General features: G+C 37.2%; 2 protein-coding genes across 6 annotated transcripts in view; one reads left to right on the forward strand and one right to left on the reverse strand.

The window, feature by feature from the left end:
• Positions 1 to 20,405, forward strand: part of LOC120778488 (talin-2) — a 45,714-nt gene extending 25,309 nt beyond the window's left edge. For 2 of the 5 annotated variants that reach the window (XM_040110309.1, XM_040110310.1), the window contains exons 2-16: positions 944 to 1,232; positions 1,457 to 1,855; positions 1,932 to 2,123; positions 2,217 to 2,295; positions 2,375 to 2,878; positions 2,944 to 3,032; positions 3,932 to 4,020; positions 4,345 to 4,461; positions 4,540 to 9,127; positions 9,197 to 9,387; positions 15,266 to 15,382; positions 16,322 to 16,837; positions 17,306 to 17,986; positions 18,438 to 19,117; positions 20,051 to 20,405. In XM_040110309.1, the coding sequence (XP_039966243.1) occupies positions 1,097 to 1,232; positions 1,457 to 1,855; positions 1,932 to 2,123; positions 2,217 to 2,295; positions 2,375 to 2,878; positions 2,944 to 3,032; positions 3,932 to 4,020; positions 4,345 to 4,461; positions 4,540 to 9,127; positions 9,197 to 9,387; positions 15,266 to 15,382; positions 16,322 to 16,837; positions 17,306 to 17,986; positions 18,438 to 19,117; positions 20,051 to 20,282 (8,610 nt within the window). In that variant the 5' untranslated portion in view covers positions 944 to 1,096 and the 3' untranslated portion in view covers positions 20,283 to 20,405. Of the gene's footprint in view, positions 1 to 943; positions 1,233 to 1,456; positions 1,856 to 1,931; positions 2,124 to 2,216; positions 2,296 to 2,374; positions 2,879 to 2,943; positions 3,033 to 3,931; positions 4,021 to 4,234; positions 4,258 to 4,344; positions 4,462 to 4,539; positions 9,128 to 9,196; positions 9,388 to 11,989; positions 13,154 to 15,265; positions 15,383 to 16,321; positions 16,838 to 17,305; positions 17,987 to 18,437; positions 19,118 to 20,050 lie in introns of those variants that run through there. The other 3 variants (XM_040110312.1, XM_040110311.1, XM_040110313.1) reach the window with 3 other exon arrangements.
• A 3,283-nt stretch (positions 20,406 to 23,688) lies between these two features.
• LOC120778582 (isovaleryl-CoA dehydrogenase, mitochondrial) lies at positions 23,689 to 25,457 on the reverse strand. Its single transcript, XM_040110449.1, has 3 exons — positions 25,111 to 25,457; positions 24,904 to 25,029; positions 23,689 to 24,835 (listed from the first exon to the last, which is right to left on the reverse strand). Exons 1-3 carry the CDS (start codon positions 25,335 to 25,337, stop codon positions 23,917 to 23,919), a joined length of 1,272 nt encoding a protein of 423 aa, XP_039966383.1. The 5' UTR covers positions 25,338 to 25,457; the 3' UTR covers positions 23,689 to 23,916.
• Between the last annotated feature and the right edge of the window lie 545 nt (positions 25,458 to 26,002).

Genomic DNA, 26,002 nt, shown 5'->3' on the forward strand with positions numbered 1-26,002 from the left:
TTCGGTCTCAATCATAGCTCGATGCGATGGTGTATTATTATCGTGCAAAATCCATGAATTCTTCTTCCACAAGTCCGGCCGTTTTCAAAGTCTGTTTTGACGCAAACGCCTCAATGCGGCCAAATAGATCTCCTTATTAACCGTCTGTCACTCCGGAACAAATTCATAATGCACTAAACCACGAATATCGAAAAAAATAATGAGCATCACCTTCTCTCCATTCTGATCATTTTGACTTGTTTGCATGTCAAACTCTTAAACCCATGTCTCTCGGCAGTTAGATTGCTCTCCTCGAATGTGGGATCAGAATTCGCATGATCAAGCATGTCCGAAGAGATCTGCTTACGATACTCTTTTTGCAAAAAAAAAAATTCAGCAAAATATCAACGAAAATCATTCGAACGGACTCGCGAGAGATGTCAAGCTCTTGCCATCCCTCTAACACTTGCCTGACGATTTTCATCATCATATCTTCAAAGATAGTAAAAAAAATTAGAAAATAAGTAGATTTAAAAACATTAATACTAATTTTGTAATATTAATAAATTGAGAATCTTAATAAGAAAGTTATATTATATTTTTTTATACATTCCATTAGATATATGTTTATTTTGCTCAGTTTATATAACATGTAAAGGTTACCTTTGTCATTTGTATGCCATTTATATACCAAAATTATATCATATTTTTCACAGTAGAATTATGAAACCCTTCTGAAAATCGAATCGAATCAACTGCGTATGGTTTAGTTCTGCCTTTTTCATATAGGAGTTACATATGTACATACATATTTCACCGTTGGGAATAAATATCTTATTACATAATATACATTTTTACACACTACTACACATGGTAGTACACGCCTGCCTGCACATCACATCAAAATCAATCAGAAAACCAATACTTATGCTAACCAAATTTCGCTTACTCTTCTCTTCCACAGTGCCTTTTAAAACTAAGTCTATAATTTTATTATCGAAAAACGCAAAAATCAACAAAATCGACAATAAGAAGAACATAGTTAGTCGATATCTGCAACACAACCACAAGCAGCGAAGAAAAAGCGACGTCAAAACGTACAACGACAAGTGCCAAAATGTCAACACTATCGTTACGTATACAGTTAGAGGGTGGCCGTGTCACAAAGACCATACAATTCCATCCCAATACGACAGTATTTGATGCCTGTAAAATTATACGGGATAAGTTTGCCGAAGCTGTGCAGGGACAACGTAAGTAAAAGGCAAACATAATGGTGGTGTACATACATACATGTATACTTACATGCATATACATATATACATACATATATATAATGTATATACATAGTGTAAATCTCGCATGTGTATGTATGTTTGTATGCCCCCACGCATTTTGCTTGATTCCTTGTCTATCACATTTTCCCTTTAATCATCACTCATTTTGCTTTGCTTTCTGTATTGTTTTCCTCCCACAGCCAGCGAATATGGTCTATTTATATCGGATGAGCAACATCAACAGGGCGTTTGGCTGGAAGCCGGCCGTACACTCGGCTATTATATACTCCACAATCAGGACACGCTGGAATATCGACGTAAGCTACGTACGTTGCGTGTGCGTATGTTGGACGGTGCCGTGAAGACCATACTTGTCGATGACTCGCAACCGGTGTCGCAATTAATGGTGGTCATTTGCACGAAAATTGGCATCACCAATCATGAGGAGTATGGACTGGTGCGCGAGGATAACGAGGCGCAGAATGAGAGCCTGCCGGATAATAAGTTTGGCACGTTGACGTTGCGTCGGAAATTCACCGAAAAGGATCGTGATGCGAAGATGGAAAGTTTGCGCCGGAAGCTGAAAACCGATGATGAAAGTAAGTGACATTAATTACACGCAAATATATGCATATGTATGAGTGCAAGTTACATAAAATTTCTACTTACTTGCAGTCAATTGGGTGGATGTCGGTAAGACGTTGCGCGAACAAGGCATTGATGAGTCGGAAACGGTTTTGTTGCGTCGTCGCTTCTTCTTCTCGGATCAAAATATTGACTCACGTGATCCGGTGCAATTGAATTTGTTGTACGTGCAGGCGCGTGACGCCATACTCGATGGCACACATCCCGTTACACAGGATAAAGGTACGTGTTGTTGTTCGTTGGGGCGCTCCGTATACAAAGCATACATTTTGTTGTTATTGTTATTCTAATACTGGTTTCTTTTCATACAAAAAGCTTGTGAATTCGCTGGCATACAAGTGCACATACAATTCGGCCCACACAACGAAGCCAAGCATAAGCCCGGATTTTTAGAGTAAGTCTACATATTCAACTATAAGTAGCACACACACACAAACACACAAGTATTTACATCTCTATTTGCCCATACACAGTTTAAAGGATTTCCTGCCGCAATCCTACGTACGTGTGAAGAACATTGAAAAGAAAATATTTGCTGAGCACAAGAAACACGCCGCTCTGACGGAAATCGACGCCAAAGTCTTGTATACGAAGACGGCACGTGAGCTGCCTACCTACGGTGTGACATTCTTCTTGGTGAAGGAGAAGATGAACGGACGCAATAAGTTGGTGCCACGCTTGTTGGGCGTGACCAAAGATTCCGTATTGCGTTTGGATGAACGCACCAAGGAGATTTTAGTATCGTGGCCATTGACGACGGTACGTCGTTGGGGCGCCTCGCCGAATACCTTCACATTGGATTTCGGTGATTATGCCAATCAATATTACTCGGTGCAAACAACCGAGGCTGAGCAAATTGTACAGCTAATCGCTGGTTATATTGATATTATATTGAAGAAGAAACAAACCAAAGATCATTTTGGTATCGAGGGAGATGAGGGCTCCACTATGGTGGAGGAGTCAGTTGCGCCCTCAAAGTAAGCATTGTTGAAAAGTGTTAAGTGTATAGAGTGTGTCTAATTGCAGTTATTTCTATTTGCAGAGCAACATTCTTGCAACATGAAACAAATAAAATTGGTAAAATCAATACTGAGTCGCTGGCACATCCCGAAATACTGCGTGCATCCGATGGTGAGTTGTTATTTTCTGTGTCAATTTTGCGCTTTACGCTTTTTCTGTGATTTTTTGGATATCTTTTTTTTTGTTTTGAAAATTTTGGCATATAGCTTTGAAAATATTTTTTTATATTCTTTTAAATTTTTTTACTTTTATATTTTTTTAATTCATTATATTTTAAATTTTTAAAATATTTTTTTAAACAATAAATTTTTTTAAAAATAATTTATGTTTATTTTTTAATTTTTATATATTTTTTTTTAATTTTAAAATGTTTTCTTTTTTTAATACAGTTTTTCTTTTTTTACTTATTTATATGTAGTAATTTTAAAATCCTTAAAACTATTTTAAATAAAAAAAAAATTTTAATTTTATATTTTTTTGAATTTGTTTATATTTTAAATGTTTTTTAAATACTTTTTTAAATATTTTAAAAAAATTTAGAAACTATTTTTAAACTCTTAAAACAAAAAAAAATCTTTAATAATTTATATACATATGTATAATTTTTATATATATTATTTTTTTTTTAATTTTGTATATATTTATTTTTTAATTTTAAAATGTTTTCTTTTATTTTTCTAATATAGTTTTTTTCCGTTTACTTATTTATAATAATTTTAAAATTCTTAAAACAATAAAATATTTTTTTAATAATTATATATATTTTTAACCTAATATAATGTTTTTTTAATTTTTTATATACATTTTTTAAATTTGAATGTTGTTTTTAATTTTTTTTTTTAATAATTTATAATATATTTAAAATATTTTAAAGACTATTTTTTAAATTTCAAAACAATTTTTTATATTTTCTCAAATATTTTTATTTTTCTTGTATATATTTTTCGCACAATTTGCCTTAAAATCTACGCATTGCACAAATTACTGTAAAAATAAACGTAAACAAAAAGGCGAGCGCAAGTATACGCAAGGCGAAATGCAATCGGTGCAATATGGCGCCTACGTGGGGCAAGTTAACCACGCCCATCAACCGCCAACGGTGAGTACAAAAAATTTTTTCTTTACAATGCATTATTATTTTCATTTTATTTTGTCATTTTATTCTATTTTGCCATGAGCTTTGTGTATAACTATTTATATACATACATATATGTATGTATATCTATGTATATAGAAACATAACCTAAATTAGGCACCATAATATACTAATAAAAATACATTTCATTCAATTCATGCTGCATACACATATAAAGGTCAAAGCGAACATATGCATAAAGTAGGTTAACAAGCGTAAAATAATATAAATTTTGCTAACAAATTTATCTAACTGAAACACTGTACAAATAAATCACACTCTTTATAGACGAAGGAGGTACGCATAAGCACTGTGAACCTAACCGAACCGCAACGCGCGCTACTCGGCTACATCTCGGCGGGTCAAGATGTCTTGCTGCGTGCCGATGAGGAGCTTAGAACGAAGGTATGTAACAGTAAAGCGCATAAAAACGCACACATTCACAATTAAGACACACACTAAAATCCCGTTGGCTACTTTTAGGCGCCCATACAGGAGCTCGGCACCGACTTGCGTTCGATCGAGTGGCGTGAGAACACTTTGGACACTTCGAAACAGGCTGTGACCAGTCATGTGGCCACCATGAATGCGGCTACCGCACAAATTATAACCGCCTCACAGTTCGATGAGGTCGATACGGAGGCCATTTCCGCATCCGTTTCACAAATAACACAAACCATACCAGAAGTAACGAAGGAGGTGCGTCTAATCGCCGCGCTCATGGAGGATAGTAACAATGGTGATCGTTTGTTGGATGCCGCGCGTAATTTATGCAATGCATTCAGCGATTTGTTGAAGGCCGCCGAGCCAGAGAGCAAAGAACCTTCACAGAATCTCATCAATGCCGCTAGTCGCGTGGGTGAGGCGACGACGCATGTGCTCAGCACCATTGCTGAAGAGGAAGCGCCTGAAAATAGTGATTTGCATGATATGCTGCTGACTTTGGCCAAGGCCGTGGCGAATACCACAGCCGCTTTGATGTTGCGCGCCAAGGCGATCGCGGCCAGCTGCGAGGATGAGGAGTCACGCAATCGCGTTATTGGCGCGGCCAGTCAATGCGCTTTGGCGACTAGTCAGCTGGTGGCTTGCGCTAAGGTTGTTGCGCCCACGTTGCATAATGCCGCTTGTCGTGAACAATTGGAGGCGGCGGCACGTAATGTGGCGCGCGCTGTTAACAACTTGTGTGAGGTGTGCAATGATGCTACCAATGATCCGAAATTGAAGAATGATCTGCTCGCCGCCGCACGTGATGTGTCGAAGAGTTTGAGTGATATGTTGGATCATGTGAAGTTGAGTTCGCGCGAATATGCTAGTCGCACCAGCCAAGAGATGAGTCCGGTGGAGAATGTTATTATCGGCACGGACATACTGGTGGCTTCTAACGATCCACAAGAAATGGTACGTCACGCCAAAACGCTCGGACAAGCGACCGCACAATTGATACAGAGCATCAAGGGTGAGGCGGATCAGCAGAAGGATGAGGATATGCAACGTCGTTTGCTTTCAGCTGCCAAGCAGTTGGCCGATGCTACAGCAAAACTCGTCGAAGCTGCGCGCCTCTGCTCTGGTAATCCACAAAATACCGAAAATCAAAATGCTTTGCGTCGCGCGGCCGAAGAGTTGCGTGAAATCACCACCACCACTGCAAATACGCCAGCCATGAAACGTAATCTAATTCATCGTCTCGAGTACTGCTCCAAACAAGCTGCCTCGGCGGCTACCCAATGCATTTCGGCAGCACAGAATGCCGTGCAGCATAGTGATGACCATCAAACTAAGGAACAGTTGTTACAAGACTGCAAACGCGCGGCCGACACAATACCACGTCTGGTGACCTCGGTGAAGACTACACGTTCCAGTCCAGACGATCCCAATGCCCAGTTAAATCTAATCGAAGCCGCTGAGCAATTTATCGAACCAGCCATACAGGTATCGCGTTCCGCACGCGCGCTACAACCCACCGTCACCGATATACCCTCAGCAACACAGCTGTCGAAGAGCGCGCTTTATCTGGGTCAAACCGTGTCTGAATTGAATTCGGCCGCGCAACGTGCACGTGAAGCTTGCGGCGGTCAAGAATTGGAGTCTGCTTTGGAGGCGGTGCGCAATCTGCACAACGTGCTGGACGACACACGTAAGGCGGCGCAATCGGGCAGCATTCGTCCATTGCCTGGCGAGACGGTCGAAAACACCGCACAACAGCTGCGCATCTCTGCCAAAAATGTGGGTCTGGCGCTCAGACAGTTGCTCTCATCGGTTATACAAGAACAACGTCGTTACGCAGGTGTGGCCGGACGTGATACCGCTTTAGCGCTCGGTGATTTCACAAAGAGCGTACATGGCGTCGCGGCCACAACAAAGAACCCGGTTGTCATAGACTGCGCCGACGATGTGGTATTGCATTCGGCGCGCCTGATCGAAGAAGCCCAACGCACGCTGCAAAATGTCGGCAACACCGATGCGTTAACCAAAGCTGGACGTGATGTAACCGCTGCGCTTTCAAAGACCGTCGATTGCATACCTGGTCAACGTGAAGTGGATAACGCTTTGCGTAATGTGAGCGAATTAAGTGAAATACTCTCGATGAGTGAATTCCCACCGTCGGAACGTAACTACAACACATTGCAGTCGGAGTTGAAACAAGTCGCCGAGGGACTCAGCGCGGCTAGTGGCCAAATCGTACAGGCGTACGACAGTCCCGCACAATTAGCCGATACTAGCCAAAACTTTGCCACCAACTATCGCGATCTGCTCGCTGTTTCAATGGAGATGGTCGGTCAAACGCCCGATGAGGTCGTACGCTCCGAAATGATCGACCGTTTGCGCAATGTCTCCACCCAATCTTGTTCATTACTATCTGCCGCCAAGTCCATTGCCGCCGATCCAGGTCAACCAAATGCCAAGAATCTATTGCATGCCGCAGCTCGTAGTGTCATCGAAAGCATAAACAAACTCGTCGACGCCAGCATACAATCGGCGCCGGGGCAAAAGGAGTGCGACAATGCCATACGCAACATTGAGGGTCTGCGCGTAATGCTGGACTATCCACATGAGCCCATCAACGAACAGGGCTACTTCGAATGCGTCGAGAATGCAACCGGCAAGTCACGCAATTTGGGTTACGCCATTTCCGAGATGATTAACAATGCAAAACAATCGAATCACGTTGGTTTTGGTCAGTCGGTGAACACCGTGGGCGAGTCCATACACAGCTTGATCGAGTCATCTGCACAGGCCGCCTATTTAATTGGTGTATCGCATCCGAGTAGCGTCGCCGGGCGTCCGGGTATCATTGATCAGGCTCAATTGAGCTGGGCCTATCAGGGCATTCGTCAGCATTGCGAGATTGTGAGCAGCGCCAAAGCCACGAAACAGCAAAAGATATCGGCGCTAACGGTAATCGCCAAGCATACCAGCTATTTGTGCTCCATCTGCCGACAGGCCAGCATGAACACCAACAATCCGGTGGCAAAGAATGAGTTCATTGTGTTGGCTAAACAAGTTGCCACAGCCACCTCGAACTTGGTACAGGAGATAAAGAGTATTGAAGACGAGCCATCCACACCAACGCGCGCACGTCTCGTAGAACCGCTATTGGAGTCTGTGAAAGCGGTACGTCAATACGCTTCCAGTCCGGAATTCATTTCGGTGCCAGCAAAGATTTCCGCCGAAGGTCGCAAGGCGCAAGAACCAGTTATCAATGCCGGACGCGGTGTTATCGATGGCGTGATCGAAATGGTGAAGGCCGCAAAATCATTGGCGCTCTCGCCGGATGATCCACCAGTATGGCAACAACTTTCCAATGCCTCAGCACCCGTCTCCGAATCCGTGAAACGTTTGGTAGACAACATACGCGATAAAGCGCCGGGTCAAGCGCAATGCGAACAAGTGTTGCATACGCTGAACACGTGCACTCGTGAATTGGATAGCTGCGCCATGGCTGTCAGCGCACAAGGTTTGAGTCAACGCCGCGATAATAATTTACATGGCTTCAGCGGTCAAACCTTGAATTCCGCCGCTGAGTTAATTGACAAGCTCGAACCTATACGCATGGCGGGCAAGAACAATGCCGAGCAATTGGGACACGCTGTCGGCGAGATTTCACGCTACATTGTGCCCATGGTGAATGGCGCCATCGGCGCTTGCACGCACATCGTTCACACTAACCAACAAATGAGTTTGATCAACCAAACGAAATCGGTGGTGGAGAGCGCTGTCACGCTAGTGCAAGCCGCTAAAGATTCGGCCGGCAATCCACGTTCCACACATGCGCACACACACTTGGACGAGTCGATCGATTACACGCGTCAAGCGATACAAGAGCTAACGGAAACTGTGGAGAAGATCAACGCGGACATGGGTGTCGTCACGGGTCTGATGGAGCAAGTGAATCGTGCCATTACTCGTTTGACCGACAAACGTCAATCGTTGCTTAATGCCTCCTACTCCGACTCCTTCGTTGACTATCAAACACGCATGGTGCAATCGGCTAAGGAAATTGCGCGCCTAGCAAATGACATGAACGCTAAGGCAACCATCGAACCGCAACTACTGCCGCAAATTGCCTTAGAAATGACACAGCATTACACGCAGTTGACACAGGATTCGGTGGGCGCATCCACGACCACATCCACACCGGATGTAGCTATGCGCATACGTTCGAGTGTGGTGGATTTGGGTCGCTCGGTGAGCTCTATGATACAATCGGGCGCAACTGGCGCACGTCCCAACGACGTGTCGAGTCAAGGCGAAATCGCACGCAACGCACGTGACGTCTCCGAAAAGGTCGCACAGGTTTTGGCAGCGCTACAAGCCGGTTCACGCGGCACGCAAGCATGCATTAATGCGGCGCACACCGTGTCCGGCATAATTGGCGATCTCGACACGACCATCATGTTTGCCACCGCCGGCACCTTGCATTCGGACGGTGATGGCTCATTCGCCGATCATCGCGAACATATTCTACAAACCGCCAAGGCTTTGGTGGAGGACACAAAAGTACTGGTCACTGGCGCTGCAGGCACACAAGAGGAACTGGCGAACGCCGCACAGAACGCCGTCTCAACTATATGTAAGTGTGGCGTTTAATACATTACTGCGCTTTGTAGTACGATTTTATAATTACTTTTGCTTTCTGTAGTACAACTTTCGGAAGCTGTTAAGCGTGGCGCTTGTAGTCTAGGCTCTACACAGCCAGATTCGCAAGTTATGGTTATCAATGCCGTTAAGGATGTCGCCTCTGCTTTGGGTGATCTGATTAATGCCACCAAATTGGCCTCAGGCAAACCCATACACGATCCGTCGATGCAAGATTTGAAGGAGAGTGCTAGGGTAAGTATCGTTGCCATATTCTTTCAAATACTTTTTTTTACTTTTCAAATTAAATTTTTATTATTTTCACACACTCTAGTATTGAATTATCGTTTCAATACTATAATTCGTCAGTCAGATTTCAATGCTTTCGTTGTTGTGGTGCTTTTAATTTTATTTTCTTTCTCATATTAATACTTAAATTTGTTTTTGAAGAATTTTTCTCAAAAAATCAGCTTTCTAACTTTAATATTTTTCTTATAAAATTTTTGTTGTAAAAACACCGATTTTATTTTCATGGAGTCAACTCGCGTTTAATTTTCACCTAAGAAATTGCATTTGCTGCGTTTTCTAACCGAATAAAATAGCCATACATTCAGTTATATATATATAAATATGTATAAATATTTAATTAGTTTTCGTGTTTTGGTACTTTGGACTGTTTCATTTTAACTAAAAATTGCATGTGTCATTAAAATTTCATATTTCATTACAACGGTTAATGCTGTGTGCTAAACTAGTGGAAAAATATTTTAAGAAGTAATGAAAGGCATTTTTTGTTTATAGAGTCAGCGAGTTTCTAGTTAGGTGATAGAGTGTTCAGAGTTTGTGTTGAAAAGTATGCAGCAGATTATACCATAAACTTGAATGAGAGTGGTCACTAATTGGTATTGGGTAAAGATTTATTCTGTAAGATCTAAATAATATATAGGAAATTACAGAAATTTCTCACTTTTAAAAGAAATATTTTTGCTTGATTAAATAGCCAAGAAATTTCTTTCTTGTTCGGCATTATAATGTTTATTTTAGCGCTCGAAAAGGTAGACAACAAAATATAAACTTGAATGAGTGGGATTACTAGTAGGTTTTGGGTATAGATTTCCTCTTGTGAACGCTCCAATTACACTTTTAAAAGGAATAATTCTGCTTCGTCATGTAACAGTTGTATGGAAAATTTTTTTATTTGACAATATATCTTCACGAAATTTGACATGGTTCATTATCGAAGGCTACGCTACCATCTCGGAACAATTTGTTCAGATCGGACCACTATAGCATATAGCTGCCTAACAATCTGAACGATCAGAATCCAGTACTTGTATGGAAAGCAGTTTTATTTGACGAAATTTGACACATTTTATTGCCCAAGGCAACGGCCGCCATCTCGAATCTTGTGCAGATCAATTCAGTGGGGCATATTGTTCTCATACAAACTGACCGTTCAAAATCAAGTTCTTGTATCAAAATTATTTTATTAGTGAAGGCTAGAATATACGTAGGTGCAACCGAAGTGAACGAGCTTTTCTTTGATAATTTTTTTTATTTTTTACTTTTTTTTATATTTTTTTTTTATTGGTTTCTTGGTAAATACTGACTCTATAATCTGCGTTTTCTTCATTTTTTGTGTTCAAATACATTGTAAATGCATCAAAAATTCATTATTGTAGCACAACTAAAACATTTTGAGCACTTGAAAATTGGACAACAACAAAAGCTGTGTTTTTAATAAATTTGACAACACCGCTGAGAGCATTTTTCACATAAATATGTCCACGAAACTTTATAAAACTATTTATTTACTATACAAGTCACTAAATTGAATAATATTTTATAGAAATCATTATTTATATAAAAACAAAATGGCTTTGGCACTTCATTTAATACTTCAGTAAATATAAAAAATATAAGTATGTGTACAAAAGTGGATAGCACTGCAATTTTGTGCATTATGGGGTGGGGTAATTTTATATATTAGAATAAATAAATTTGAATTTTTGTATTAAAATGTTAAATAATTTTAAACTAATGCATAACATGTATTCTCACGTGAATCTATAACTTTTTTCATATTTAGCTTCTACAAATAATTTAAAAAAGTAAAAGCAAAACAACTAATTTCGCCACCGTTTGTAAATATTTATTTGTAGTTGCTATTTGTTGTTGTTTTTTTTTTAATAATTTATAATAGTTGTGTATCACAGTTTTGTATAAGAAGCATTCTCATATTTATTGTTCTGTGTCAGCCGAGTAATGGTAGCCACCTTTGCATACACCTATTCAAAACAATTATTAAACAAACAAGAAAGGCCTGCGCAAACGTCTAATTAGCCTGCTAATGGAGACATGTATGAATGCACTTGTAAATATGTATATGAAGTAACTAGCGGCATAACACAAGCTTTGTGCGGCACAACCTAGCACGCCTGGCACTCGCTTCATTGCACGACGCTCTATTTATATTCTGTCTATAAACACTCATATATGCATAACTGCTCCGCTGTTCTTCTACTCTCGCAAACTATCCTTTGGTGACTCTTGCAATTCTTACGCTGTGGTCTCTAAACGCTTACGCACAGAAATAAAGCTGCAAACTGCTAACAATTTACGCAAAAAGCAAAAGCTGCGTGCAATTTTTATGTAAACAAACAGAAAATTATTATACAAATACACACATACAAGTGTTAAACGCCTACTGTCATTGTCTACTGTCTTTTTTCTTCTTCCATTACATTTGTCAAATCACTTGTTCGTACGTGTGCGCGCCCATTTGTACTGTCAAAAATATCGAAAATTAAAAAAACAAAAAAAAAATGTTAAATCATCAACCCTGGGGGTAATGCAGACGCTTAAAGAAATGTGCACATCTGCTGCCGCCGCTGCTGGTACTACTAACATACTCTATGGCCAGCGCGCACTCCATCGCCAGTCACTCATAAATCATGGAATACTTAGCGCTTAGGCCAGCAAAAGTGCCGAGCGCACAAGTCAAGCAACCGCAAGAGTTGCACGATTTTTATAAAAAAAAATTATAAACATATATTGAATAACACGTCGTCTTCATCTCGCCAAAAGGTCTTAACGTCAACCAGCTGTCGTCACATGCGCCTGCTCTCATTTTTTGACATTTTGGAGCATCGTTTTTTATTCATATAATCAAAATCGTACCGTCAACGCACCGCAAAATCAAAATTTAACGCATAAATATTCGAAAAAACAACAACAACAAATCAACTGGTTAAACTAATTTTTAGACATAATATAAAATTTAAAATAATAATACTAATACTAAAATTTTAAAAATTCTATAGCATTTTGGCTTGTAAGAATTTGCGGATGCTGTTGCACTCGACTTGCTTTACGTTTTGGTAGCAATTTATTATTTTTTATATTTTTAATTTTGACTTTTGGAGGCTTCTACAGCTTCACTGCACACAGACATAGCTAGTAGTTGCCACACTTTTCTCTTTTTAGTTGAAATTATTATGCATTGAAAGCGGGAAAGAAATTACTTACAACAAAAAGCACACAACTATCAACATATTATTATATATGTATGTAAGGCTAAGGCTGTGAATGGTTAGCGCTGTTAGCAAACGAGTAACGCACAAAATATTTGAAAATTTTCAGAAGTAGCACTTTTGTGAGTAGTACTTGCAAGCTTTGTATGTCGAAATATGCTTAAAATTAGTATTCGTCGATTGGATGTGATCTTTTTGGGTTTCAAAAACATATTTACAGTGTTTGTCGTTTCGATGAAATTTTTGTGAAATTATATTATTAAAAATGTAGAGTTTTGAATATCTAGATATGTTTGAGGTTAAAGGCTGTCATTTCAATTAAATTTTTTTCGAATACAAAATTAACAGTACATAATGTCTTTTCGGTTATCAAAAAACACTTAACAGGTTTCGTTGATTCGATGAAAATTTTCCGATGCATAGCTTTATAGAGTTTCGGATATCTAAAAGTGCTTAAAATTAGAGTTTGTCGTTTCGATGATTTTTTTTTACGAATTCATATTTTAAAAAAAATTGAACTTTAGAATTGTATTTTTCATAAAATTTTGAGTAAAATGGATTTTAAATTGAAATCACTACAACAAAAAGATTTTATTTAGAAAATATCTAGAATGCACCATAATAGAAAAACCTCTTCCAATCAAAATTGATTTTTTACATTCAGCGATTTCATAAATTTTCCAAAAAAATATTATTCCAATATGCCTAAACCCTCCAAAAAGTACTCAAATTGAATTCCAGTCACTAAAATACAAGTTCTAATAGTTAAAAAGTATTATTAAATTTAGGTCTGGATGCAAAATGAACAGTGAGAAAATAGAAATTGTAAAAAAAAATGTATATGAAAAATAGGAGAAAATCAGTCCCAGTGGATTATTTTCAATCTAACACATCTTGAAAACCTAAAATAGTCAGAGCTAAAAACCCAAAATAAGTGGGAATGTGTCGGCCTTTAGAGGTTATGATTTCTCGAAAAAAAAAACAATAAAAATAAGGTTACGTCGTTTAATTGAATAACCATAAAATGCAGACAAATATATGTATGTTATTGTCGTTCAATTCTGCGACATAACCTAATTTTTATTGTTCCTGGAAGTAATCAAAATTTAAATATTAAAAAATAAGTTTTCTGGCAACATTTAGCTTACTTCTAAATACAGTTCGGTTTTAATCTTCTTGTGGTTATTCTTTTCGAACAGCTAAAAGAATATTACATACAAAGTTTTAACCACAAGATGGAGCGGTAGCTTAGCTTAAAGTGCGCAGGCACTTCAATGAACATAAGACGTGCAACAACATTTTTGAAAAAATTTAGCATTTTTGAAAAAGTTTTGTAAAATAGAATGAGTTAAATTCATACAAATAATTTAGTAAATCAGTGAATACAAAACGTGCAACTACAAATTGAAAAAAAAATTGGTTTTATAAAAATGTACTGAAAAGATCGCATGAGACAAATTTTAAAAAATTTTTTTTTATAGCAGAAATAATAATTTTTATAACAATTTAAGGGTTTTTAATTAATTTAGGTTTTATAAAAAAGTATTGAAAAAAATATCATGAGATAAATTTTTAAAAATAGTTTGTATAGTAAAAATATTTATTTTCAACAACAAATAAATGTAATATTTTTCAAAACGAAGGGGATACTACTCGAATATTTTGCTAGAAATAAATTTTAAGCGCTCAAATAACTCCAGAGAACCCTTGATTAACAGTTTTAGGTTTTAGTTTCAACACTTAAATATTATATATTCCAAAATTAAAAAAAAACAGGGGTTTAGGTTTAACAAAATGCACCTACTTATTATTGATCATAAAAAATACTAAAAAAGTTGATTTTATATTAACTATCAAGACGCGTACGGCAGCATCTGCAATTTCAGTTTCATATCTACTAAGTTTTGTATTGTAAACCCCATACATACATACATACATACAAACAAATATGATAGTCTAACGCAAATACTTAATTTTTTATACTTAATATGAAATTCAATATTAATAAATATAATACAAATAATAAATAAAAATTAATTATCACCTCATAAATAAATATTCTTTTTGGGGATAGTCTGATGTAACCGAAATAAACTGTGTACTTCTTTTTAATTTTCAATATTATAGAATTTGAAATTTTATGGTAATAAATGAATGTGTCATAGCCATTGATAATAGTGATTAACTTAAAAAAAAAAATATTTTTAATAAAATTTCAAAAAAGAAAATATATTTTATCTAAAAAATTAAAAAAAAAAAATTAAACTACATCTATATAGTAATTAAAATAAATATATATTTTTATAATTAAAAAAGAAAAAAATTAAAAATATATTTATTTTAATTTACTAAATTATTTTTAATAATATTTTAAAAAAGAAAATATTTTTTCGTAATTTAAAAATTATTTTTTAATTAAAAGGGGAAAAAATTTAACTTAAAAAATACAAAAAATATATATTTATTTTTAATTAAAAAAAATATTTGTTAATTTTTTTTAATTATTTAAATTAGGCTAATTAATTTAATTAATAAATAGTGTTATTTTTTTATTTTTAAATGTGAATTAGAGTTTAATATTTTATTTTGAATTAATGCAGGTAATGGTGCTAAATGTATCTTCATTGCTGAAGACTGTCAAGGCTGTTGAAGATGAACACACACGTGGCACACGTGCTATGGAGTCCACCGTCGAAGCCATTTCACAGGAAATACGCGTAAGTTGAATAAATTATGAAATATATTTTTTAAAGAAAAAATTTTCAATGAAAATTACTATTTTCAAAAAAAAATGTAATGAAAATTATAATTTTTTTTAATAAAAAAAATTAGAAAAAGATCTAATAAAACAAAAATCGAGTTTTCCAATAATAAAAAAAACCTTTCTTAAATAAAAATAAATAAAAAGTTTTTTTTTATATAAAAAACTAAGAAAAACTGCATAATATAAAATAATTATAAATTTAAAAACAAAAATAAATTTTCAAATAAAAGTTACTGTTTGAAACAAAAAATTTGAATTATTTATTTTTTTAATTAAAATAATTAAGAAAAATGCCTGAAACAAAAATAGATCTTTGCAATAAAAATTTCTTTCTTAAATAAAAAATTTTGATAAAAATTATTTTTTCGATAAAAAAAGTAAGAAAAAATTTGGATTAAAAAAATTAATACAACAAAAATAGATTTTCCACAAAACACTACTAATTTTTTCATCAAATACAAAATAATTTTTTTTCAATAATTTGTTTTTAAATAATTGTTTATACAAAATTAAAACATGTTTTGCAAAAAAAATATTATATTTTCACTTATGTATATCATCTTAAACAATACAGAGATAGTATATATTAAAAATTTCAATGAAAATAATATTTAAAAAAAATCTACTTCAAGAAAAGTTTTCAATTTAAATTAAATTAATTTTTTTTTTTTTTCAAAAATAAAAGCAAAAAAAGTATCTAATTAAATTAATAATAATAAAAAAATAAATTGGTTACAAAAAACTATTAAATTTCAATACTTTTTCGTGTGTATGTATGTAAAATTATACTTTTTTCCATATTTTTGTTTAGATTTTAAATCTAAATTTATTTTTTTTTCACTGACATCACTTTAAACACCTCAAAAAATTAAATTTATTTATATTCTCACAGGCCATCCACTCACCACCACCACCCGGCAGCGCCCATTGTGGTCCTGAAGATTTGATACGCGTCACCAAGAATGTGACATTGGCCACGGCAAAGGCCGTCGCCGCCGGTGCTTCCAATTTACAGACCGATATTGTCGCAGCCGCCAATTTGGGTCGTCGCGCCATATCCGAAATGCTACTAATTTGCCGTTCGGTTGCATGGAATTGTGCCGAGACGGAAGATTTGCGTCAACGCACACTCGAAGCTGGTGCCTCTGTCGGCGAGTCCTATCGTGAACTCTTGAATGGCATACTACACAATTGTTCGGCCGATGATCGTGTGCATTTATCGCGTCGTGTGGCGAAGAGCGTTACCGATCTGGTGGCTATGGCGCGCCTACTAAAGGGTTCAGATTGGATTGATCCCGAAGATCCGACAGTGATTGCCGAAAACGAGCTGCTCGGCGCGGCGGCATCTATTGATGCGGCGGCTAAGAAGCTGGCGTCGCTACGGCCGCGTCGCCAACCCGATGTGAAGGTGGGTGTTTTATATACATACATATATCTATACTAATTAATATGTGTGCCCAAGTGGTGTTGGAAATAATTTTTTAACAATCTAATGAAATGGTGTTGAACTTTTCGTAACTAACTGTGCTATTAAAAAAAAAAATTATTTGTTAAAAATTAACTGTGCGAATTTCACTAAAACGAGAAGCTAAAAAATTAATGGTGTGTGGTTTCTCAGTGTGTGTGTCTGCCCTAAACTGCTACTAAACGCTAATAGTTCCAGTCAGATATGTTTGATATTCTTGGTTGTTACATTTAAAGGTTCACCCAGGAATCAAACATATTATTACTGCGATTATTAATATGCTACTAAACAATATTTTATAATGGCGAAAGTTTTCAATGCACTCAACAATTGTAAATTACACATAACACAACATAACCTCAAAACACTTCCACTACAAAACATATAAACTAAATGACTTTACACTTTCAGATCGAGTTGGACGAGAACATGAAGTTCGATGAAATGATATTGGAAGCCGCCAAAGGTATTATGGCCGCTTCGTCGGCTTTGGTGCGCGCTGCCAACGCGGCGCAACGCGAACTCATCGACCAGGGTAAAGTGGCGCGTCGTCCGCTCACCTCCTCCGATGACGGACAATGGTCGGAGGGCCTTATATCGGCAGCGCGTCTTGTTGCTGCCGCCACGCACAGCTTGGTCGAGGCCGCACAGAATTTGGTGCGCGGCGTAGGCACCGAAGAAATGCTAATTTCCACCGCCAAGCAAGTGGCCGCCTCAACGGCACAATTGCTTATTGCTTGCAAAGTGAAATCGAACCCCAATTCGGAAGCTGGACGCCGCCTGCAAGCGGCAGGCAATCAAGTGATCAAGTCTACAGAAAATTTGGTGCGCGCTGCACAACAGGGTTTGGAGGATGAGGAGGAGAAGACATTGAAAATCAACACCTCGATGGTGGATGGCATGGCGCAGGAGATTAATGCGCGCTCCGATGTGCTGCGCATGGAGAAGCAGTTGGAGGAGGCGCGCCAGAAACTCATCACCATTAGACATGCGCGCGCGATGCAGAAGAAGACACAAGGTTTTGGCACAGACGAGAGTGACACGGAGTATGCGCAGTCCACCTATGGCACATTGCAGAAGAGTCAAAATAATGTATGTATACGTTTGTAATTGTGCGTTTTTATTGTTGTTTCTCGATTTTTATTTTGTTGTTGCACATTTTCACATTTTAATTGATGTAGCTTTGCATTGAGGAAGAACAGCTCGTTCAATGAGTGGCCAACACACTGGCGAAATTTTTTAAACAAACGAAAAGAAACGAACTGCATGTTTGTTGTTTTGTAAATTATAACAAAAATTATAAAAATAAACTGAATTGGCAACAATTGGTGTTGAGACAAATAAGTGTGTTGCTCGCTGTGGTTAAAATATTCTTTTCTTTTTAGCATATTAGAGTAATTAATGTAGACTAACGGCACTTATGTTTTGTTAATTAGAAAAAAAAAACAACAATAATTGCATTTACATCCACCACTAATATTCGATCTAACCAAAAATAATAATAACGTCCGCCACTTTAACTTCATTCACATCTAACCTTTAGACACTAAACCGTTCGGCGGGCTACCCCTCGGACGTGCCCACCTCGCCGAGTTATTACAGCCAACAACAACAACAGCAGGCCAAGCATCATTACAACTACGCGACACATCCACAGCATTTCCATCATCCCGCCGCTGTGTCGCCACCGCCACCACCGATGAGCCACCAATATGCCAGCGTTGGTGATTTGAATGGTGGCATCGAGTTGCCACCGCCGCCGCCACCACTCTCCACCACACTCTACAACATGCAGGCAGCCACTGCGGCCGGCAGTGGTGGCAGCACATTTAGACCTAACCCCAAACTAACAGCCAACGCCGTGCCACGCCCCTATCCCGGTAGTCCGACAGCAGGTGGTGCTGGTGGCAGTTTATTAGGTACTAACAGCGGTGTTAGCGGTGCTAAACTCACACAATCACCCACTTCTAAAGCGAATGTTAGTAATTATCATCAACAACAACAACAATCTTTTGAAAATACCACCACCGCTACAACAACAATCGCTGGCAATGCTGCTCATCAAACGCAGTCACCACAACAGAAGTCATCGTCGTCGGTTAATCGCAAATTGGAAGCTTGTGTACAGGATTTGCATGACAAGACGTTCGGCCAGGGTGGTGTGGTGCAGATTACCGGTGCGGGCGCTTATCCAGGTCAAAACTATGAGGGTTATACCTCGAGGTGAGTGCAGTGAAAATGATGGCGCAGTGTTTGCAGAAATGTGAAACTATTTGAAGTATTTCGTATTTGAGGTTATGTTGAAAATTTTTGTTTGATATAAAATTTAGCAGTAGAGTTGAATTTGTATTGTTAAAAAAGCAATATATGTATATTATTTTATCGCGCGACACTATATAAATATATGAGGCATGTAGGTTCTTTTTATACCCTACACAGAGTATTTTAGGTTTGCCACGATTTTTGAAACATCCAAAAGGAAACGTCGGAGACTTTAGTTTCAGAGATTTCGATCTGAAATTTCGCACACGTCCTTTCCTCTCCAAGAAGCTGCTCATTTGCTGGAACAGCCACTATCAGCTGCCATACAAATTGACCGATCAATGCCGTACCCACAACAGTTGGGTATACGCAATGGGCATAGACGCGGATTTTTATCCAACCAAGGACTGTCAACTCGGCATAATTTTGCGTTACAAGAACAACAACAACACGACAGTCGGGTCTGTGTAACCGGTACAGCCCAAATATTTATCCGGCCAAGGACTGTCAAGTCGGCACCATTCCTCGAAATTACTTTAGAAGTGTTTTCTGCCGCTACAACAACAACAACCTATCAAAAGCCAGACCTTTTTTGGCAAACTTTTTTAATTTGACAATATTCCGGCAAGAAATTCGCCACAGATTATTATCTAAAGCATCACTTCAAGCAATCACTCCAAAAATTTTTGTTCATATCGGACTATAGCATAAAACTGCCACATAAACTGACCGATCAAAATTATGATAAACATCTTTTTGCTAACTTTTTACGCTATAAAAAAATTAGTCTGTGTAGGGTATTTTGTTTCGGTGCAGCCGAAGTTAACATTTTTTCATGCATAAATTCGAATTTATTTAATAAATTATCAAATACTAATGATTTCGATTTTTTAGATATGAAACGCGCAATTACGAGAAGAGCAATGAAACGGTGGACAAACCATTGGACTCCAACTTCTCGCAATTAACGCTCAGCACTGACGGCGGCAAAGTCAGTATCATTGATCAGGGCTCGGAGCGTTTGACATCGATGACACAGCGCGTAATGGAACGCAAAACATTTAGCACCACAACCGAGACGCGTTCGGAAAAGAAAACCGAGTCGCATAGTTTTCGCATGGAGTAGATTTAAATAAGTTAGTAGAGATGCGAATACACACAAAAGCAAATAAGCGAAAAACAAAAACAAAAAAATTGTTGTAAATGAATATAAAAACAAATAATATTTATAAACATAACAAAAAATTAAAAATAATAATAACAAAAATTCGTAAAAAAATTATGATAAAAAATTAAAATAATAAAATATGTAGTATAAAAAATAATCACAAAATATTATAAAAAAATAACCGTAAAAAATTGCATAAAATGAACAATGTAAATGTGTAACTGTAAAATTTGGCAAACATGTTGGTGCTATTAAACTAACTGTTGTGTGTTGTTATCTCATTAACAACCTAACGGTTTGCCACAAAGTTTGCTTGCGAGAAATGCCACTTCGCCAAAATAACTACCGTTTTGTAGGCGCTTAAGAAAATTTGCCAAAAGTGCTTTTAACTGTACTAATATTTATAATTAAACTATTAATAATAATAAATTACTTGTAATAATAATAATGCATTGATATTTAGATATTAGTAAATAATAATAGAGTTTTGAAATGTTTATTGTTTTGAAAAAAAAAAAAAAATTATTTATATTGTCGCCAAACAAAAACAAAACAAAAACGGTGTAAAAACAGTTGAAAATGCAACTACTCACCGTTTGCTCGCCAAATTGTGCCGTTATAAAGTAATTTCGTGTTATTCCATTGCCGCATTGTGTAACTGTGTATTTTTCCTCCAGCGTTTTTGTCCTTTTTTACGTGATAATGTAAAGTTAAATACAACGATCTGCAGTCCATATAAAAATGATATTTTTGTTTGCCAACATGTTGCCTGTAATTGCATAATGTTTAATTTATTTACATATCGTCAGCTAAAATGCAAAACAACGTAACATCAAAAAAAAAAAAATTGAAAATCGTTGACAAATATAATATGCAATAATAACCATTTTATAAGCAAAACGCAAATTTTGTTTGAATATGAGTGTATGATAACCAATATATAACCATTTGATAACCAAAATATAACCATGTTATAACCACTTCATAACCAAAACTCAATTTTTTTTCTATGTGGGGTTTCTATTATAACGTTTTTCTTCGGCCTGTAAACTTATGAAAAGTGTTGTTACGTTATTTTGCATTTTATGTGACGATACATAACACAATTGACTGTATTAATTATTATTTAGAGCGCATTTGTAAGCAAAAAGTTGCAACACTCAACGCAAGAAAATACAAAAAAAATACAATAAACCATTTATATTTAAATAAACAAAAAGAAAATGCAAAAACAAAAAAAAAACAATTTAAATATACTACGTTCTATGCTTTATATTGTAATTCGATAATTGTCTAACGCCACTTGTGTCCCTTCTGTACGTGATTAATGTTTTTAAAACTTATTTTGACACTTCGTATGAAAATATTTATATTATGTATTTGTTTTTTTGATTATCTCACACTCGCTAAATGCTATATAAAATATATATTAGACCTATTTGTACATACATACGTATACATATATGTTTATTTTTTTTATTTTCATTATTATTATTTTTTTGGCTTACACTTATTGACGCGCATATAAACTAAAAATATTTTTAAAAATTTGTGTGTTTCATGTGTAATTGTTTTTTTTTTTTATTATCATATGTACAATGAAATTAAATTAAATAAAAATAAGTATTAATAACAGAGTTGGTGAGTTTTGTGGATTTATTTTTTCTTGCTATAAGGGCATTTATTTTAGATGATGTGCCTTGTAGTCACAAAAATAAAAGTTGACTTGGAAGTTGTTGGTTTCTAAGCGGTTATAATTACGAAATTAGTCGTTTTCGAAACGGAATTTCTACACTGGCTAGATGTTAGCTCTATAATCTTTTCAAAAAACAAGGCAACAACAAAGTTATACAGTTGAATTCTACTCAAGTGAGTACATGGATATCGCATATAACTTATGTAACCATTTGTTAATCTATTTTTACTTGATTATACCTGTCTATCAGATTTATACTAGTTTTTTTTCGATTCGCTACTCTCAAAATGGGTTGCAGGCGACTGTAGATGTGCGAAACGCCTTCAACAACGCTAGATGGGTGGATATGATCGACGCTCTCGAAAAAAAGCTTTAAAATCTCTGACTACCTCAGAGCTGTGGTGCGGAGCTAGCTTAATAGTAACAGAAAACTGCTGTACCAAACTAGAAAGGGATCACGAGAGATAGCGGTCACGACAGGAGCAACACAAGGATTCATTTTAGATTCAGACTTGTGGAATGTCAGCTATGACGCTATACTAAAACCCGAAATGCGAGACGAATCGTACTTAATTGGCTACGCGGACGATATTGCAGCAGTAATTAGAGCATGAGACACAGAAGCGCACCTCAGCCCTCACAGTTGCATCAGCCTCCCGAACCTTGCCAGGTGATGCAATATTAATCATAAGTGGTAATGTCCCAATTTACCTTCTAGCATACGAAAAGAAAAAAACGTCCGAAAATAACAAGAGCGCAATAGAGCAAATAAAGCAAGGTACAATAACAACATGGCAACGAAGATTGGAAAATGATAATAACGGCAGTTGGACGTCCACATACTAATAAAAGACCTAAACTCATGGACAAGTCGTAAATTCAGAGAAGTCGACTTTTAGACAACCCAGCTGTTATCCGGCTATGGATACTTCAAAAAGTACCTCCACAGAATGCGGAGCGTCGAAGAACCGTCATGCCTATACAACGTCGCGACAGAAGACAACACTGAAGACACATTCTATGAATGTATGCGATGGCAACGAGAACATCACCACCAGAGAAGACCTGATTGGCCCAATTAACGCGGACAATTAAGTCAGCGCCCTGCTGGAGAGTAAAGTAAACTTGGGGATTATCCAGAAATTCGCAGCTATTTTGCTACGCAGCAAAAAGCGGGACTTGGACTCAGGTGCGTAAATGTAAATCTCTCAATAAGAAAAATGGAACGCCACTATGAAGTAATGTAAATATGTTCTTTAGAGGGGACGGGGGGAGGATTTGGTTTTTAGTGACCTTCAAGTGGCACATACCGCTGCTGTGACGACAGCACTGTTGATGCGGAAAGCATTTTCCACCACCTCACCCGCAAAAAAAAAAAAAAGAAATAAGAGCGAACCGAAATACATTTGGAAGAATGTAGTCCTTTCACAATATGAGCAGCGTGACGAGCTGAGTCCGTCTGTCCCTCGGTTTTTGAAATACCGATCTAAAATCACATACACGTTCATTTCTCGCCAAGAAGCTGCTCATTTGTCGGAACCGCGTATAGCATATGGCTCCGATACCAACTGACGGATCTAAATAAGTTATTTTAAGAAAATTTATTAATCCTAATAGCTTCAGACCGAAGTTAAAGATTTTTGTTGTTAGAAATGAATAAAATTCCTATTTAGTTCATATCGAATTGCTAACATTGTTTATTAAAAGTAAAATATATATGTATGTATATTTATGTATAAGAATATGTATATGCTTATGGGAGAATACATTATTTACACATACATATAGCTGTACAAAGGTACAAAAATAAATGCAACAAATAGTCTGTTTGTTAATATATATCATAGATAGGTTTTCTGCAAGGCACAAATCACAACCGCACTCTCGGCGTAACGTTTACTTGTATTCCTGATTCAACTGACGGCCGATCAACCAACGACGAATCTCCGAAGTGCCAGCACCGATCTCATACAATTTAGCATCGCGCAATATGCGACCGGTTGGATACTCATTGATAAAACCATTACCACCAAGTATTTGTATGGCTTCCAGCGCCACTTGGGTGGCTTTCTCGGCACAATACAAAATGACACCAGCGCAATCCTTTGAGCTGCGCTCACCACAATCGGCGGAACGCGCTACAGCATACAAATACGAACGGCAGGCGCTCAAAGTAGTATACATATCAGCCATTTTGCCCTGCATCAGCTGGAATTCACCAATTAGTTGGCCCTTTTGCTTGCGTTGATGCGCATAGTCGAAGGAGACATCGATGGCGGCTTGCATGAGACCCACGGGACCGGCAGCCAACACCAGACGTTCATAATCCAAACCGGACATCAATACATAGACACCCTTATTTTCCTGGCCCAAAATGTTCTTAACCGGCACTTTGAGATCCTGGAACACTAATTCGCATGTGCTGCTGCCACGCATACCTAATTTATCGAGTTTTTGCGCCACACTGAAACCCTCCCACGCTGTCTCTATGATAAACGCCGTTATGGCATGCTTGTCCTCGCAACCGGTACCGGTCTTGGCGTACACAATTAATGTGTCCGCATCTGAACCATTGGTAATCCAGAATTTACTGCCGTTGAGCACATAGTAGTCACCCTTTTTCTCGGCGCGCAACTTCATCGAGACGACATCGGAGCCGGAACCTGGTTCGGACATGGCCAAACCGCCGATATGCTCGCCACTGCACAGTTTTGGTAGGTATTTTTCCTTTTGTTCGTTGGTGCCGTTTTTTGTGAGCTGATTCACGCAAAGATTTGAGTGCGCACCGTAGGAGAGCGCGACGCCACCAGCAGCTCTGCAGCAGTGAAAATAAGCAAATATTTATATCTGTGATCAAGTGCGTATGCAAAACTGCATACTCACCTAGAAATCTCCTCCATGATAATGCAATGATCAAGGTAAGTGCCACCAGTGCCACCGAAATCCGGTTCAGCTGTGATGCCTAAGAAGCCCAGTTCGCCCATCTTCTGCCAAAATGCGCGTAGATCTCTGTGTGCAACAGGTCAAAGTACAATTCCATTTATGTAAACACTATATACACTGTTTTCTTCTAGCAATAAAAAAACTCACTTGAAGTTATCATTCTTGTCGATTTCCTTGGCATACGGTGCCAATTCTTTTTGAAAGAAATTGAAAGCGATCTCACGCAACTTCTGTTGCTCCTCATTTAAGCCGTAAAATTTATCATTGACGGGATAGTGTGCTGCACCTCTGGCCTGTTGTGGTATGCTTGCCGCAACACAACGGGGCAACAAGTTGGAGAGGGATTTTGTGGCGAAACGTAAACTTACGGACATATTAACTGGGTGCAAAAAAACTAATAACAGGAGGGAGGGAGATAAGTAAAGATTGTTTCTTCAATTCACTTCCAACGAGCACAAAATATTAAACAACTTTAATCAGTAACAGCTGTTTTGATTACATAAACACACGTTTACTATCAGTACGGCGTTGCCACATGATTTCTTGGAGTTTTGACAGTTGCGGTAATTAAAATTATATTTTATTTTGAAAAACTAAATTTTTTTATATATTTCGAATATCTAAAAAAGTTGTAAAAAAAATTTTCGCGAAAATTTCTGATATGAAAAGAAAAATTACTACGTAAATGCATATGGAAAAATTCAATAAAAGCTCACAAATATTTATTTCAAGCGATCAAAATAGCTTTCCGTGTACTACATATGTCTAACTATATACATACATATGTATGTAAGAAAACAAAATTCTGTGCTTGCGCTCTTTTATTCGATATTTCTCTTTTGAAATCGTAATGGAAAGAGAGAAAGCGCTTTTTAACATTAGATCGTGGAGATGTTACTCTCTTTTATTTCAGAACCTTGTCACTTGAATAATCCAAAATAAGAAAAAAAAGTTATCTTCATTTGCACCGAAGCTATAATACACTTTACAAATAAGAAAGTTTTCACATAAGAACTCGATTTTGATCGGTCAGTTTGTA

The sequence above is a fragment of the Bactrocera tryoni genome, chromosome 5 (assembly GCF_016617805.1).
Source record: "Bactrocera tryoni isolate S06 chromosome 5, CSIRO_BtryS06_freeze2, whole genome shotgun sequence".
NCBI classification, from domain to species: Eukaryota; Metazoa; Arthropoda; class Insecta; order Diptera; family Tephritidae; genus Bactrocera; species Bactrocera tryoni.

Excerpts from the sequence above, each read along its gene's own strand:
- LOC120778582 (XM_040110449.1), bottom strand. The coding sequence starts at position 25,337 with ATGTCCGTAAGTTTACGTTTCGCCACAAAATCCCTCTCCAACTTGTTG. Across the intron at positions 25,030-25,110 it reads GACAAGAATGATAACTTCAA|AGATCTACGCGCATTTTGGC; the intron begins GTGAGTTTTTTT and ends TGTTGCACACAG. Across the intron at positions 24,836-24,903 it reads ATCATGGAGGAGATTTCTAG|AGCTGCTGGTGGCGTCGCGC; the intron begins GTGAGTATGCAG and ends TCACTGCTGCAG.